This window comes from Hordeum vulgare, chromosome 7H, assembly GCF_904849725.1.
Source record: "Hordeum vulgare subsp. vulgare chromosome 7H, MorexV3_pseudomolecules_assembly, whole genome shotgun sequence".
NCBI lineage: Eukaryota > Viridiplantae > Streptophyta > Magnoliopsida > Poales > Poaceae > Hordeum > Hordeum vulgare.
The window spans coordinates 296,957,233-296,975,383 of record NC_058524.1 but is presented as its reverse complement, the minus strand read 5'-3'; the positions used below and the strand labels follow the sequence as shown (position 1 = coordinate 296,975,383).

Genomic DNA, 18,151 nt, shown 5'->3' with positions numbered 1-18,151 from the left:
CGTCAGCAACAACCTCCTCTTCACGCAACAACCCCCCTGCAGCGAGCCATGTCTGCAGGTCGCTCTCAGCACACGGCTACCTCGAGCATACGGCGCCGGCAGGAGGCCGAGCGCGCCGTGGCAGAGGAGCGTGAGCGAGCAGCTGTAGCAGCAGCTGCTGCGGCAGCAAGGGTGTCGAGGCTGGCTCCAGCGGAGCTGGCAGCAGCAGCAGCGGAGGCAGCACGCGAGGCTACAACGGATGCCAAAGCACTCCGCGTCGGCTCCGGCAGCTCCAACGGCTCCGCGCCTGCGGATGACGGTGCCGACGCAGACCGCACCAAAGTGGCGCAAGAGCGGACGGCGCAGTGGGCAGCCGAGCACGCCCGCGCTCCAGGTGGAGGTGTGCACGGCGACGGCGGCTGCAACGACTAGGACCGTGGCCTCTACGAGGTCCGGACTGTGGTCAGGGATGTTGGTCCCAGTGTTGGGTGGCCTACCCTCACTAAAACCAACTACGTCGAGTGGGCCGCGATCATGAAGATCAGGCTCCAGGTGCGGCGGCTGTGGGAGGCAGTCCAGGACAGCAACGTCGACCACCAAGAAGATCGACGGGCGCTGGATGCCCTCATCGCCGCAGTCCCGCCCGAGATGCAGTTCTCGCTTTCCAACAAGCGGACTACCAAGGAGGCTTGGGACGCCATCGCCGCGGCACGCATCGGCAGCGACCGTGCTCGCAAGTTCACACTGCAGTCACTTTGTAAGGAGTGGGAGAGCCTGGCTTTCAAGCCAGGTGAGGACGTTGATGACTTTGCTCTCCATCTCAACACTCTGCTGCAGAAGATGGTGAAGTTTGGCGATGCCACCTACACCGAGGAGAGAGCTGTCGAGAAGCTTTTCCGGTGCATTCCCGAGAAGTACAAGCAGATGGCTCGCTCGATCGAGTCTTTGCTGGACCTCTCCACGATGACGATCGAGGAGGCGATAGGTCGCCTCAAGGTCGTCGACACCGACGAGCCACAGCCGCCCTCCGGGCCCATCACCACCGGCGGGAAGCTGCTCCTAACTCGGGAGCAGTGGGATGCCAGCCTTGGTGATAAGAAGAAGGGGGAGCCTTCTTCCACGACGGGCGGCCGCAAGCGCGGGAAGCAGCGTAAGGCGCGAAGGGGCGGCAAGGCACAAGGACGTGCCGAAGGTGACGCCCGCGGAGGCGCCAATGATGGCGTCGCTGGCAAGCCCAAGCCGGCACAGGACAACAGCTACCACAACTGTGGCCGGCATGGCCATTGGGCCAATGAGTGTCCACAACCACGACAAGGCCAGGCTCACGTCGCACAGGCGGAGGAGGAGGAGACGGCTCTGTTCATGGCGCATGCAAGCATCGAGCTACCTTCAGCGACACCAGTCGCAAAGGCTCTCCTCCACCACGACGAGCCAAAAGCACACGTTCTTCTCGGCATGGCTCCGGGAAGGACAAGACTGCGGGGTGGTGCCTCGGCGCCACCCACCACATGACCGGTCGAAGGGAATTCTTTGCCGAGCTCGACTCCGACGCGCGAGGCTCCGTCAAGTTTGGGGATGCCTCAGCTGTGGAAATTAAGGGCGTCGGCTCAGTCATCTTCACCACCAAGACGGGAGAGCACCGGCTGCTCACCGGGGTCTACTACATCCCCGCGCTAAGGAACTCCATCATCAGCTTGGGACAGCTGGATGAGAACGGTTCACGCGTGCTGATTGAGCATGGGGTCCTACGCATCTGGGATCGCCAGCGTCGCCTTCTCGCCAAGGTACCCAGAGGTGAAAATCGACTCTACGTCCTTGATGTGCAGGTGGCACAACCGGTCTGTCTCGCTGTCCGTCGGGACGACGAGGCATGGCAATGGCATGAGCGCTTTGGGCACCTTCATTTTGAGGCCCTGAAGCGTCTAAGTGCCAAGGAGATGGTGCGAGGCCTGCCATGCCTCGACCATGTGGAGCAGTTCTGCGACATCTGTGTGCTGACGAAGCAGAGACGACTCCCCTTTCCCCAGCAGGCGAGTTTTCGGGCCAAGGAGAGGCTGGAGCTCGTGCACGGAGATCTGTGCGGCCCGGTGACGCCAGCCACACCAGGAGGTCGACGCTACTTCTTGCTGCTCGTCGACGACCTCTCTCGCTACATGTGGGTGATGGTCCTCGGCAGTAAGGGAGAGGCGGCGGACGCCATCAGGCGCGCGCAGGTTGCTGTGGAGGCGGAGAGCGGCCGCAAACTGCGCGTGTTGCGCACTGACAACGGCTGCGAATTCACGGCGGCTGAATTCGCGTCGTACTGCGCTGATGAGGGCATCCAGCGCCACTACTCCGCGCCGTACAGCCCGCAGCAAAACGGCGTCGTCGAACAGCGCAACCAGACGGTTGTTTGGATGGCTCGGGCTCTCCTCATGCAAAGAGGGATGCCGGCTGTTTTCTGGGGAGAGGCGGTGCTAATGGCCGTCTACATCCTCAACCGCTCGCCTACTAAGGCACTCGACGGCAGAACGCCGTACGAGGCCTAGCATGGGCGGAAGCCGGCGGTCTCCCACTTGGGGGTCTTTGGCTGCCTTGCATTCGCCAAAGAGCTCGGCCACATCGGCAAGCTCGACGACAGGAGTACTACGGGAGTCTTCATCGGCTATGCGGAGGGCTCAAAGGCCTACCGCATCCTCGACCCAGAGACATAGCGTGTGCGCACGGTGCGAGACGTCGTGTTCAACGAAGGGCGAGGGTGGAAATGGGACAAGGCGGTGGACGACGGCTCGACGCCGACGTATGACGACTTCATTGTCGAGTACGTCCACTTCAAGGAAGCTGGGGGAGCAAGCAGCTCCTCTTCGCCGAGCACGTCTACCCCAGCCCCCAAAACTACATCGACTTCGGTACCTGCTACGCCGATGGCACCACAACCGGCGACGCCGCATACTCCAGCCCCGACAGTCACCACTCCGGGCTCGTCTTCATCAGCACCAGCTCACGCAGAGCACAACCCGATGAAGTTCGCTTCCCCGCTCACTCACGACGAGGAGCGCATCGACGCGTATCATAGAGGCGAACCGCTGCGGTATCCTAGATGGATAATCTACTCGGCGACCAGCTGGTGCCGGGATTGGTGCCACGCGACCTGGAGGCGCAGCTACAACTCGCGTGTGAGGACGGCGAACCTCGGTCCTTTGCAGAGGCCGAGAGAGACGCGGCATGGCGCGCCGCGATGCAGTTGGAGATGGATGCGGTCGAGCAGAACCGCACCTGGGAGCTCGCTGACCTCCCTCATGGTCACCGCGCAATCACCCTTAAGTGGGTGTTCAAGATGAAGAGGGATGGAGCCGGCGCCATCATCAAGCACAAGGCTCGCTTGGTGGCCCGAGGCTTCTTGCAGCAGGAAGGAGTCGACTTCGACGACGCCTTCGCTCCCGTGGCACGGATGGAGTCCGCGCGACTTCTCCTTGCGCTAGCTGCCCAGGAGGGCTGGCGTGTCCATCACATGGATGTCAAGTCGCATTCCTCAACGGCGACTTGAAGGAGGAAGTCTATGTGCATCAGCCACCGGGATTTGCGATCCCCGACCAGGAGGGCAAGGTACTCCGCCTGCGTAAGGCTCTCTACGGCCTAAAGCAGGCACCAAGGGCGTGGAACGCCAAGCTGGACTCCACGCTAAAGAAGATGGGCTTCGAGCAAAGCCCGCATGAGGCGGCCGTCTACCGACGGGGCAGTGGAGGACATGCCCTGCTGGTGGGCGTCTATGTTGACGACTTGGTGATCACCGGCATCAAAGATGCAGAAGTGGCAGCGTTCAAGGAAGACATGAAGGCCACTTTCCAGATGAGTGATCTGGGGCTCCTCTCCTTCTATCTAGGGATCGAGGTGCACCAGGATCACTCCGGGATCGCGCTTCGACAGTCCGCCTACGCCAAGCGCATCGTTGAGCTAGCTGGGCTCACCGACTGCCACCCAGCTCTCACTCCGATGGAGGAGAGGCTGAAACTAAGCCGCGACAGCACGACGGAGGAAGTGGACGCTACGCAGTACCGACGCCTTGTGGGGAGCCTTCGCTACCTCGCCCACACGCGACCGGACTTGGCATTCTCCGTGGGCTATGTTAGTCGGTTCATGGAGCGACCGACGTCGGAGCACCAGCAGGCAGTGAAGAGGATCGTCTGCTACATGGAAGGGACACTCGACCACGGCCTCCACTACCCTAGGTGTCCGGGGGCGGCACACTTCGTCGGGTACAGCGACAGCGACCACGCCGACGACATCGACACCAGCAAGAGCACGAGCGGGATCCTTTTCTTCCTCGGCAAGTGTCTCGTGAGCTGGCAATCGGTCAAGCAGCAGGTGGTGGCCCTGTCCAGCTATGAGGCCGAGTACATAGCGGCCTCCACCGCCTGCACTCAGGAGCTCTGGCTCGCTCGACTGCTTGGTGATCTCCTCGTCCGAGACACCAGAACGGTGCAACTCCTGGTGGACAGCAAGTCCGCCCTCGCCCTGGCAAAGAACCCCGTTTTCCACGAACGGAGCAAGCACATCCGACTGAGGTATCACTTCATCCGCAGCTGTTTGGAAGAAAGGAACATCGAGGCGAGCTACATCAACACCACAGACCAGCTCGCAGACCTGCTCACCAAGCCTCTTGGGAGGATCAAGTTCCTCGAACTCTGCTCCAGGATTGGGATGATTCGACTCTCCCACAAGACGACGTACAAGACTTAGGGGGAGAATGATGGATAAGTCTATGTACTATGGTCTTTGTGGGGCTGCAGCACATGGTCCTTGTGGCTGTTAGGATAGAATCCTTGACCATCAAGGACTGGCAGTTAGGATAGCATCTTAGACTAGCATCTTAGCAGCATCTTAGACTAGCATCTTAGCATATGCTTGGCTGGCTAGCAGCCTATAAATATGTATCCCCAACCCCTCAGGTTGGCATGGCATTGTGTGAGAAATAAACCAACGAAAATTGCCCCAACTCTCCTAGTGTCATCCACAACTATCAATGCTCAGGCTGAAAGGTCTAACAGACCGCGGGGTCGGCCACGCGGCGACGGCGGCGACCTTGTCCGCGTCCATCGCTACCCCGTCCGCCGAGATGACGTGCCCCAGGTACGCGACGGAGGTCGTGCCGAACGAGCACTTCGAACGCTTAAGGTGAAGACGATGCGCTCGAAGCTCGTTGAAGATGATGGCCACGTGCTGTAGGTGCTCCGCCCAAGATGCACTGTAGATAAGAATGTCATCAAAGAAAACAAGCACAAAGCGGCGCAAGTATGGGCTGAGCACGTCGTTCATCAGGGCCTGGAAGGTCGTCGACGCGTTGGAGAGGCCGAACGGCATCACCAGGAACTCGAAGTGGCCATGGTGAGTGAGGAACGCCGTCTTCTCGATGTCGTCAGGGTGCATGCGCACCTGATGGTAGCCCGAGCGAAGGTCGAGCTTGGTGAAGAAGCGCGCTCCGTGTAGCTCGTCCAAGAGCTCATCCACGACGGGGATGGGGAACTTGTCCTTGGACGTCAGGGCGTTGAGGGCGCGGTAGTCGATGCAGAAGCGCCATGTGCCGTCGGGCTTGCGCACAAGGAGCACTGGGGCGGAGAATGGCGATGTCGGAATCCGGATGATGCTCTGCGCGAGCATGACCGCCACCTAACGCTCGAACTCGTCTTTCTGCAGTTGAGGGTACCGGTACGGGCGCACGGCGACAGGTGTCGTGTTCGGCAGCAGGTGGGTGCGGTGGTCACAGGGCCCTGCGGGAGGGAGGCCCTGTGGCTCATCGAAGATATCGCTGTGCTACTGCAGGAGGTGGGCCAGGAGGGGATGCGCCTCGTCCAGTGCGGCCGCCATCAACTGGAGCTGCGTAGTCGCGGCGCCGGAGCTGCCGATGCCTGTCCAGTGAACACGACGGCCGCCCTCGCGCCAGAAGATGAGGGACAACACATCGAGGTCTCAAAGGATGGGGCCGAGAGTGGACAGGAAGTCGATGCCGAGGATGAAGTCGTAGCAGCCTAGGTCGATGCCGACGCAGTCAATGGAGAACGGCTCGTTGCTGATGAGGACGGGAACCTGCCGCGCCACTCCCTGGCAAGCAAGGCGTGACACTGAACTTCTCCGAGCCCGCCGGTTGGAGTGCGAGCGGCGCATGGCGTCCCTGGACAGGAAGTTGTGCGTCGAACCCGTGTCCACGAGCGCGGTGAGATGCTCCCCGTTGATCGTCACCGGAAGCAATGCCAGCCATGGCATGAAGGGAGATGACGAAGGCGGTCGCATCGACCGTCCCGTAGGTCGTGACGCCGGCCTCGGAGAGTGTGGTGGCGTCGAGCTCCGCGGTGAGGGCCTCCACCTCTGCGTCGTCGACGGTCTCCATGTAGAACAGGCGGGCGCACGTATGACCCGGCGCATACGGCTCGTCACAGTTGAAGCACAGGCCCTTGCGGCGCTGCTCGAGCAGCTGGGCCGACGTCAAGCGCCGGAAGGTGCGTGTCGGCGCGGGGGCAGCCGCAGTAGTGGCCGGCAGGGCGGGGCGTGTCAGGGCGGCGGCCGCCGGGGCGGGGCGGGTCGGGGGACGCGTGCCGCGGCCCGGGAACGCCTGCTGCAGGGCGTTGGCGCGCTGCTCGTACGCGCGTGCGTAATACATGGCCGTCTGTAGGTCCCGGGGGTCGCGCATCTCGACGTCGATGCAGATGTGGTCGGGAAGGCCGCCCACGAAGAGCTCGGCGCGTTGGCGAGCCGTGACGTCAGGCGCATGGCAGGCCAACGTCTGGAAGCGGTCGGCGAAGTCCTGCACCGAGGTGGTGAAGGGAAGGCGACCGAGCTCGGCCAGGCGGCTCCCACGTATTGGGGGGGAACCGGAGGAGACACAGGTCGCGAAAGCACTCCCACGGAGGCATCCCGCCCTCGTCCTGCTCGAGGGCGTAGTACCACGTCTGGGCGGCGCCACGGAGGTGGTAGGAGGCGATCCACGTGCGGTCGGACGCCATGGTCCGTTGCCCCCTGAAAAACTGGTCGCACTGATTGAGCCAGTTTAGGGGGTCGATGGTGCCGTCGTAGGTGGCGAACTCCAGCTTGGTGAAGCGGGGCGGTTGCTGCATGTGTGGCGAGGCCGCGTAGGCGCCCTCGTGATGACCCAACGCGGCGGAAGGAGAGTGCTGCGGCACCACGGAGCTCCCGGCGTACGGGTCAGTGTACCCGCCGACCCCCCCCCCCCCGAAGGTGGGGGCGGGTGGCTGCAACACCGTCGGCTGTAGCGGCGCCGTCGTTAGGTCGGCGTGTCGATCCACGTCGGCAGCGGGGACGGCGACAGCGGCCACCGGACCTGGGTGATCGGCAGGCCCTGGGGCGCGACGGTGGCCGGGGGCGGTGGTGCGAAGGGCGCCGCCGGCGGAGGCGGTGGTGGCGGGGCTGCGTACGGAGCCTGCAGGAAAGTCCGGAGGTTCGAGACCGCCAGGGTGAGGTCGCGGATCGCCGAGGACATCTCCGCCGGGGAGAGGACGGGGGCGGCTTCGGCCGCCAGGGCCGCGGTACCGGAGGCGGCCGGACCTGAGGTGTCCGGCGGCGGCGACTGGTGCGGCGGCTGCTGCTGCTGCGAGGTGGCGGGGAAGGCGGTGGTGGCGGCGGCGGTGGAGGTGGGAAGGTGCGACAAACTCATCGAACCCAAGCTACCTGATACCAAATTGGTAGAGGCTAGGGTTCTACCAGGTCTCGGACGTAGGTTGTAGGGGTGGAAGTGCGGGCTGTGAGGTTGGGGATGCCGGCGCCGGCGGTTGGGCACCGTCGTGGCGTGAGAGAGAGAGAGAGAGGCGGCTAGGGTTTGGGGCTCCCGTCTCACAACAGAATACTGTTTATTGTCTGCTTAATATCGAAGGGGTACATGTGTTTATATAGGAGCACAGCCTCCACTAAACCCTAGATAACTTGGACTCTAATATAACTTGGACTCTAAGATAGCTAAGATAACTTGAGCTAAGCCCGTAACTAACCCTGCCCATTGGGCCTCCTCCGTTGGTACGTTGTACCGGTCATAACAGAGAAACTATGTCTTTGATGCCCGGAATTATCCCTTGTCCAGATTGAGTAATCATGCCAACTGGACATTAATCGCTCTGCTAACTGTAGCTCATTTACCCGGTTAATCCTTTGATTTGACCTTACTGTTATCAATAGTTGAAATAGAAAAGCATCTTTTCTTTTATACGACTTCTAAAAGGTCTAACCATCCTTTTTGAAAGTAAAATGTAGCTGTATTGTTTACTCATATGTTCTTTTGTGCAGGTCAACATGAGTGAAAAGGATTACCTGAGGAAAAAGAACAAGTTTGTACCAAAGATACATGCTTGGTATTATTTCTACCCCAAGTCTAATGGCTATAGTAGAATCGCAGATGAATTTGTGCTACACGGAATGCAGTTCAAACTGCGAATGCTGGTTTTCTGTGGAACTTCTGTTCATATACAGTCTAATTGATGCAGCAGATACATCATTTTTTAGCTAAATCGATTCAAGTTTCCATCATTATATCTTTGTTGTGTATGATCTTTGTTCCAACTGGCTTGTTGAGTAGATCAGCTATCTGATTTATACACATTGGGTTTGTTATTGAATAAAATATTATCACAGAGAGAACCAATGTTATGCTTGGACATGTCGATTGCTGTATTTAAGGGTAGAATCTCGAAAAATATACTGATCACTACATATGAATACCAGCAATTGTCATGGGCAGTGGGTCCTAGTGGTATGTGTTAGCACTAGTACTATTCATGTGGACAGTACCCACATGGTATGTATCAGTAGTAAGCAGGAGTTATTATTCATGTGAACTGTACCCACTTGAACAAGATAAGGACAGTATCTCTTTCTACAAAGTATATTTGTTTAGTTCGGAAAAGTGATCACTCTTAGGAAGATAATTATATAGTTTTGGTTAGGAAAGTTGTGCTTCAGCATCAATTCGAGTCTTCCCCATAACAGGGGCACCACCATATCAGTTAAGCATTCAATGAGAAGTTTTGTAAAGTTCTAATCACCATCCTCAACCTTCCCACTCTCACCCATGGTACTCACCATCTCATTCCTAGAACCTGAACCATCATGAGAACAACCCATGACACAATAGAAGGCTTCTAGATTGCACTGGTGCAGATGTGTGTATCAGTATCGGGAGGATGCGGATAATGTAAATAGCTCATTTCTGAAAAGTGCCAATACGGGGATATGTTTGACTATTGTTGAGAACAATAAAAAGAATGTTATCAATTAAGCATCAAGCCATTTAGCATATATTTAGTCAGTGTAGTCCATTATCTTCTATCTTCTTATCCATGATTCCAACAATAGCAAGAACCAACAGCCAAAGGGTTTACCAAACGTAAAAGTTTAGTTAGAGAGAAAGGGAGGAGGAAGAGGAAATCAAAAGCCTTGCCTTCCATTAGATAGAATTCTACAGGATAATGGGGGGAAGGGGAGCGGGAGCACCGGGAAAGGAGTGCACCACTGGTACTACTAGAGCCTGAGAGGTATCGGGGGCGTATTGGGAAAGAATCAGTATTGGATACAGTATCCAATACGAATATGTTGGTTGCTGGGTGTATGGGTGTTTTCTTGCAAGGCTTGGTAGTTGATGGAATAGATTGTATTTTCTAAAGTATGTTGTAGGCTCTTCTGTGCAGTAAGAAATTAATTATATGTAGTTCATGTGGTTTTGGTTTTGATTAAATCTGATGATGTTGTGTTTGATTAGCATAAACCTAATATGCCTAATTTTATATGAGAAGGGGTATTAGATTTTTTGCTAATATCTAACTATTTCTTATTCAGGGTGCAAGAGCATGGTGGTGAAACTATTATTCCTTTCAGCTGCGCCTTCGAACAGAAACTAGTGGATATGCCAGCAGATGAAGCTGCTAAATATTGTGCCGAAAACCAGACGACAAGGCAAGTTATGTAGCATAATTATGGCTGAGTGGATTACCGCAATTACGATAGCAATCAAGTTTATTTATTATAACATGCATTGCAACTTCTCTTTGCTTATTGTTCAACCTTTTCTATTTCATTTGTCTACACTAAATCTTTCGACATTATGAACAGTTTGATCCCCAAAATCATCAAGACTGGTTTTGCAGCAATTCATCTCATATACTTCTTCACTGCTGGTCTGGACGAGGTACATTTTATATGTTTGCATTGTGCTTACGTTGTGCCAGTATTATGTGTTTTACAAGCCATGTTTTACTTCATTTTGCTAAAATCATGGTACAATAGCAGCCTGCTACAATTTTGGTGTGCAAAGTTCATGTGCTTGTTCTTTGTACACCATTCTTTATTGGTTAATTGCCTCTGCTCCAAACTAAGGAGGTGCAATCAAACTTCTATCTTTCACAATCAATATGTAAAGAATTTAATGAGATTTGGCAAATGAAAAATACTATTCCCTCTGTTCCAAATTATAAGATGCTAACTTTTTTCTGATTAGGATGTATATAGACACATTTTAGTGTGCTGGTTCACTCATTCCAGTCCGTATGTAATCCATATTGAAATATGTAAAACATCTTATAATAGTGAACGAAGGGAGTGATAGAGGCGAAGTTGTCCCTGTCTTTCGATGAGATCGTGGATATCGTTTAGATGGAGTAGACTTTGACGATCCGACTACGAACGTGTGAGGACGTCGCGCCTTAGCAATCGCTAAACCAACTCCGAGAGGTTATTGACCACGCCGGAGCACGATCAACCTGACCACGAGGGTCTGTTTCCTGCACGCAAACGAAGAACAAGCAAGAAACCAAGATTGCAATCAGGATATTGCGAATATAAGAGAAAAGCTTTATTGATGAAGGTGGGGTTCTGTGACGTCTTTGTCTGGTCGTAGAACACAAACGAAGAACGCGAAGTTGCAGCTATGGCGAACTTGAAATCTAAACAAAACCCAAGTCTAAACGGTGCCCTAAGGGCTGTATATATGAGGGAAAAGAGAGGCAATTTCGTAACCCTTGGGGAAGGGTTCCGAAAACAGCCCTAGTCTCGTTTTCCCCACACATACGGACTCTAAAAATAGCCTATATTATGGTATTTCGAAATTACATGGGCCTGGCCCAAAAATAAGGTGGCGCAACACCTATAATAGCCTATGGACGAAATTAATAAAGTGGGGTCTTGAATATTTCGTCCAAAGTCTTCATGCTCTCCTTATGGTGGCTTTAAAGTGCGGAAATCACCAAGGGAAGCTCCATTGTTCTCTCCCGCGCGTGCCCCTTGTTTGCCATGCTTCATCCCGCTCCAACGGATATCCTTCTTGTCCATGCTAGGTCCTTCATTCATGAGAACAACAAAAGTATCCAACTTAGGCAGCATCATATGTTCATGAACATTAGAAGTATTCCCAATAAACGAAAGTACCTGGTAATTCAATTGGCGTGCACGAGCTCTAGTAACTGGTCCAGTATGTATAGCAGCTGGTGCTGTGGGTGTAGCAATGGTATTGATGTCCTCATCAGGGAGTATATATTTTTTTTCATAATGCAGTTTTTTTGTTTTCTAATCTATCAATAATAATGGTCAAAGTTGCATCTTGTTGGCTGTTTATGTTCTAAACGTGGAGGAATAATATATTACTCCCTCCGTCCCAAAGTTAGTGACTCAAAAGTGACTCTATTTTGTACTAAAGTTAGTACAAAACTGAGTCATTTTTGAGTCACTTATTTTGGGACGGAGGGAGTAGATTGTTCAGATGTCTGTTCCTGTTTGGAGTTTCAAGTAGGAGTTTCTGAATACATTTGACAATTTTCTGCTGGGTTAGTGACAATCCTTGAATTATCATTTCAGGTGAAGTGCTGGCAGATCAGACGTCAAACTAAAGCTCCGCAAGCTGCTGGTGCAATTCACACTGATTTTGAAAGAGGCTTCATATGTGCTGAGGTACTCCCTCTGTTCACTTTTATAAGGCGTTGTAGACATTTCAGACAGCGTGCAAAACAGGTCAATTTCAGTTGTCTGAAACGACTTATAAAAGTGAATGGAGCGAGTAGTTCTTTCTGAAATAGCTAGACACAATTTCTTTATTCTGAATAATTGGACTGGCATTCTTAGGGCATCTCCAACAGCTGCCCTAAAATAGGGCACTGAAAAACAGGTTTAGGGCACAAAAAGTGAGTTTTGGAGCACTAGAAATTTTTCTTCTCCAACAGCAGCCCTAAAATAGGGACCACTGCTCCAACAGGTGCCCTGAAATATGGCTCCACAATTGCATACATATTGAAACCAAGATCAAACTTCTCATATGAACCCAAAACAAATATAACACAAATAGTACAAGCGGAATATCAAATTCATCAATCCACAACATCAAATTATTACATAGTTCATCAATCCGCAACATCAAATTCAACACAAATTGTTCATCTTTCCCTAATAATAAAGAAGATATTGCTTCTGCCTTACGTCATAATATATACTCCTGAAGTTGCGAATAATTACCCACCATGCCACCCGTAAGTGAGAAAAATGGTTCGTTTGTTCACACCGGCTGTTTGGGTTGGTTAAGAGCAGGCAATCCTGAATATTATCACGACTACAAAGGTGTCCTGGTGGTTCGACTGGTGCGCCTTTAGCCAGGTAGCCTGGGTTCGAATCCCATCCATGCTTTTTTATTTTGCCCTCTTTTCTCTTCGATTTTTTGATGGGTGTAGGAGCAGATTCAAAATGTTTTAGCTTTTTTATTTCTGCCCTCTTTTATCTTCGATTTTTTGATGGGTGTAGGAGCAGATTCAAAATGTTTTAGCTTTTTTTATTTTTGCCCTCTTTTCTCTTTGATTTTTTGTGGGTGTAGGAGCAGATTCAAAATGTTTTTCGAAATATTCATATCATTTAAACCAGGAATTCAAATCTAACATATTTTTATAATTATGTTTTGGTTGCAACCTTAATTAATATTTTAATACCTTCTTTATATGTGGTATTCTAAAAATGTCTATTGTTTATGTTTCATACTCATTTAAATGCCGTAAATATGATTATTTGTTGCTCTCGCAATAGCAATTATTGGCATTATATGGGATGTTCATTCCTATCGGATACTATACCTTCTTTATATGTTATATATGAAATTTGATTAAAAAAATGTGTAGAATTTAAATAGGATGTTATTTTTAACTGTTGAATACTTCTTAAATATTATTTTTGGTGCAAACTTAATCTGTAGTGCACGGTCCTTTATTTCTCTATTTCCGACGACGATACGAATTGCAATAAACATTCATTAAATTAAAACCAAATTGAGAGGAAAGAAAACATCGTTAACCACACATGCACACCTTTGGAAAACCTCGTGGGGAGAAACAACATATTTCTCATCTTATTCCGAGTGACTGTACATTCAAACGCGTTTTCGTTGTGTGAACACTAAGGCCATCGTCGGCAACACAAATGTGATGCCATGTGAAAATATATTACGTTCAGAGCGTGTGTTATTTTCTCTTCCGTTGCGACGCACGGGCTCTTTTGCTAGTCACACATAACAACAAAGTCCGTTACAAATGACATGAAACATAGAGGTAAAATTAGTGGTCTTGTTGCCCATGCCATATCTTTTTGAAACAAAGTCCGTTCCTCGATTAGATCTTTTTGAAGATCTCCGTGTTTATCGGAATCTCGAATGTCATGGTACACCTCAAGAAAGCATCCGATTCGGTCTTCCCTTCTATGCGGCCACACCGGTTGTCCCATGAGTTCATAGCAGGTGTAACCCAAATCTTTCCCAAGCTCATTCTGATCATACTGATTATTGTAATCTTCGAGGTGGTCGCCGCGTCGGGCCGAAATGGCCTCGTAGACGCCTGGGAGGTTGAGCTTGTTGACACCGGGTGTTGGCGGGGTCGGGGGCGGGTGGAAAAAACGGCAGCAGTGGCGTTGGCAGGCAAAATCGAGCCGGCGGTGGTTGGGGGCAGAGGTGGGGTGCGACGGGAGGAGGGTTCAGCATGGTGGTCGGGCGTGCGCACACAGTGTTTTTATTTTTGCGGCAGCTGTGCTTGTGCTGCATATTTGCAGCACAAATGGCTGTCTTTTTTGTGCTGCCTTGGTTTGGGACCAAGAAAAAAAAAGAACAGAGACAGGGCAGCTGTTGGGTCCAAATGCCCTAGAAACGTTATTTGGGGGAAGGTGATGTAAAATAAGGCAGCTGTTGGTGATGCTCTTAGTTGACAGTGTAGTTAATTGTTGCTATTCTTACTACTCGTAAGTTGTGGCATCCATTATGTATTTTATGCTATAAAATGATCTCTTCAAGGTACATTGTTATGACCGGTACTACATACCAATGGAGGAGGCCCAGTGAGCAGGATTAGTACGGGCTTAGCCCAAGTTATCTTAGTTATCTTAGAGTCCAAGTTATCTTAGTTATCTTAGAGTCCAAGTTATCGAGATTATATAAACCGATGTAAACAACTCTTTTGGAATTAAGCAATAAGACAATTCTATTGCCCGACTTCCAGAGGAGCCGGAACCCTAACCCTAGCCGCTGCCTCCTTCCTGCACCGAGACGGCGCCGTCGCGCCGACTGCGGTGCCCTCGTCTCCTCCAAACCCCCTCCTATCCTTATAACCTAAGGCAGAGGCCTGGTAGAGCCCTAGCTCCTACCAATTTGGTATCAGATAGCTTAGGTGCGATCATGTCTTCGCCGCCGCCCACCCGAAGCCTCCCGCTACCGATCGCCACCACCGCCCCGCCGGCCACCACGGTTGGCGCCCCTTCCCTGCCGGTGACGGTCGCCTCCGCCGCGCCGGTTCCCACCGTCTTCACACCGGAGGAAGTCACCGGAGCGCTCCGTGATCTCGCCACCGCGGTCCAGGGCATCCTCCTCTACTTGGCCGGGCCCTACGGGCCGCCGCCGGCCGCGCCACCCGTCACGGCCACCGGGCCGCTGCTCCTGCCGTGGCAACCGCCGTGGGCGCCGGCCTCCGCGGCGCTCGCTGGGCCGCTGCAGCCGCCTCCCGCCTACAACCCGCCCTGGCCGCAGTGGCCGTCGCCGACTCTCGCTACCACCACCGCGTCCGTTCCGCTCCTGCAGCAGCCGCCGAAGTTGCAGGCGCCTCCGCCAATCCACTATGGGCCGGCTACTACCGCGCCGTGGAGTCCCGATCAACCAGGTCTGGTTCCCACCTTCGACGTCACCGCTTCCGACCTGGTTGACCGGGTCGTCTCCGCCGCCGGTCTATACGATAGCCTCCGACCAGTCGGCGCCCACCCTGCAGTACGACGGGTCCTCCAGCTCCGCGGGTCCCTACACCGACCTCGACGGGTAGCCGTTTCACGGAGGACCCCGTGCGTCCACCGTTCCGGCGCTGCTCCACACCCCCGAACCGTACGGCCACGGCGGTCATACTCAGACACCGCCGTGCTTCGCCAAGCTGCACTTCGCCACCTACGACGACACCGAGGACCCCCTCAACTGGCTCAACTAATGTGACCAGTTTTTTCGGGGCTAACGGACCCTGGCGTCCGAGCGCACGTGGCTCGCTTCGTATCACCTCCGAGGCGCCGCAGAGACGTGGTATTACACTCTGGAACAGGACGAGGGCGGCATGCCTCCTTGGGAGCGTTTCTGCGAGCTCTGCCTCCTCCGCTTCGGGCCCCCGATCCAAGGGAGCCGGTTGGCGGAGCTAGGCCGCCTTCCCTTCACCTTCACGGTGCAGGACTTCGCCGAACGCTTCCAGCCCTGGCATGTCACGCGCCCGGTTTGTCGGCTCGTCGGCGAGCCGAGCTCTTTGTGGGCGGGCCGTCGGACCACATCCGCGTGGACGTCGAGCTCCGCGGACCGCGGGACCTCCAGACGGCCATGTATTATGCCCGAGCCTTCGAGCGTCGCACACAGGCCCTTCATTAGGCGGCCCTGATCCGTGGCGTCCGACAGCTAGGCCGGCAGGCTGGCCGGCCCAGACTCCACCGCCACCAGGACGGCCGCCCCCGGATCCTATGGCGGCCCCCGCTTCGGCCGCGCCACGAGCCTTCCGCCAACTGACCCCGGCCGAGCAGCTTGAGCGTCGCCGCCAGGGGCTTTGCTACAACTGCGACGAGCCCTATGTACCGGGCCACGTATGCCCGCGCCTCTTCTACTTGGAGACGGTGACTACGTCGAGGAGGACACCGCCATCGACGGGCCCTACGACTTGGTCGGCCCAGTTGCGGTTGACGCGGCCCCGTTGCCCGCCCAGGCGTCGGCTCTCGTGGTAACCCTACACGCGCTCGCGGGCATTCGCGACGAGCGGGCTATGCTCTTGCCTGTGATGATTAACGGCGAGCGCCTGGTGGCCCTCTTGGATACGGGCTCCACACATAACTTCCTGCTCGAGTCGACGATGCGCCGCTTAGCACTCTAGTCGACGGGAGGGGAGCAACTCCGGGTCACCGTGGCTAACGGCGACCATCTCCGGTGCCATGGGATCGCCCGGGACGTGCCGGTCACCATCGACGACGATCACTTCACCATCATGTGCGCCGGCATCGATCTGGGCTGCTTCGACTTCATCCTTGGCGTCGACTTCTTGTGGACCCTGGGCCCCATTCTCTGGGATTTCGACGCCATGACAATGACCTTCTGGCGCATGGGGCGCCGCATCCAGTGGGCGGGCGTGGGTGGCGCCTCCCCAGGGACGCCGCAGCTTCAGCTGGCCGCGACTGACCGAGGGCCTGAGCACCCCCTCTTGGATCACCTCTTACAGCAGCACAACGACCTCTTCGCCGAGCCTCGGGGCCTTCCGCCAGCCCGGATGTATGACCACCGCATTCATCTCCTACCGGGCACAGCGCCAGTTGCGATGTGGCCCTACCGCTACCCCCAGTTGAAGAAGGACGAGCTGGAGTGGCAGTGCACGCTCATGCTCGCCTTGGGCATCATTTGGATCTCCACGGCGCCGTTTTCGACGCCGGTCCTTCTCGTCCGCAAGTCGGACGGCACGTGGCGCTTCTGCATCGACTACCGCGCCCTAAACGCCCTGACGCTCAAGGACAAATTTCCTATCCCGGTCGTCGACGAGCTCTTGGACGAGCTACATGGGGCGCGCTTCTTCACCAAGCTCGACCTTCGTTCGGGCTATCACCAGGTGCGGATGCATCCGGACGATATCGCCAAGACGGCGTTTCGGACACATCATGGCCACTTTGAGTTCTGGGTGATGCCTTTTGGCCTCTCCAACGCTCCCGCGACCTTTCAGGCCTTGATGAACGACGTCCTCCGCCCCTACTTGCGCCGGTTTGTGCTCATCTTCTTTGATGACATTCTTATCTACAACGCTTCTTGGGCAGAGCACCTTTAGCACGTCGCCATCGTCTTCAACGAGCTTCACGCGCATCATCTTCATCTTAAGCGCTCGAAGTGCTCGTTCGGCACGCCTTCAGTCGCCTACCTCGGCCATGTCATCTCGACCGAGGGTGTGGCTATAGACGCCGACAAGGTGGCGGCCGTCGCGGCCTGGCCAACGCCGCACTCGCCGCGGGCTCTCCGCGGCTTCCTGGGCCTCGCGGGGTACTACCGGAAATTTATTCGGGAGTTCGGCCTCATCGCGTCCCTGCTCACGCGTCTGTTAAGAAGGCAACGGAGGAGACGGAGGCGTTCGAGGCTCTCAAGCAGGCCCTCATGACGGGCCCTGTCCTCCAGATGCCCGACTTCGACCAGCCATTTATGATGGACTGCGACGCCTCCGGTGTGGGGTTCGGCGCCGTCCTTCATCAGGGCGACGAGCCGCTTGCCTTCTTCAGCAGGCCTTTCGCCGTGCGCCATCATAAGCTCGCGGCCTATGAGAGGGAGCTCATTGGCTTGGTGCAGGCCGTACGCCACTGGAGGCCATATCTTTGGGGGCGGCCGTTCCGGATTCGCACGGATCACTACAGCCTCAAATTCCTATTGGACCAGAGGCTGTCCACCATACCGCCGCACCAGTGAATCAGCAAGCTTTTTGGCTTCGACTTCACCGTGGAGTATCGTCCTGGTCGCCTTAACACCGTAGCCGACGCCTTATCCCGCCGCGACGCCGATCACGACGCGGACATCGGCGACTCCGTTAGGGCGGCACTCTGCATCCGCTCGGGGCCCTCCTCCGCCCTCCTTGACGATGTCCGCAGGGCTACCACCGATGCGCCCGACGCTCAGCTTCTTCGACAGCGCCTCACAGCCGGTGACCTG

The 18,151-nt window shown here is 54.8% G+C and overlaps 1 protein-coding gene across 1 annotated transcript in view; it reads left to right on the top strand.

Moving 5' to 3' along the window:
- LOC123412419 (obg-like ATPase 1) overlaps positions 1-18,151 on the top strand; it is a 94,053-nt gene that overhangs the window by 68,591 nt on the left and 7,311 nt on the right. Inside the window, exons 7-10 of the mRNA XM_045105359.1 lie at positions 8,248-8,312; positions 9,793-9,909; positions 10,066-10,141; positions 11,803-11,895. Coding sequence (XP_044961294.1) covers positions 8,248-8,312; positions 9,793-9,909; positions 10,066-10,141; positions 11,803-11,895 — 351 coding nt within the window. The remainder of the gene's footprint in view (positions 1-8,247; positions 8,313-9,792; positions 9,910-10,065; positions 10,142-11,802; positions 11,896-18,151) is intronic.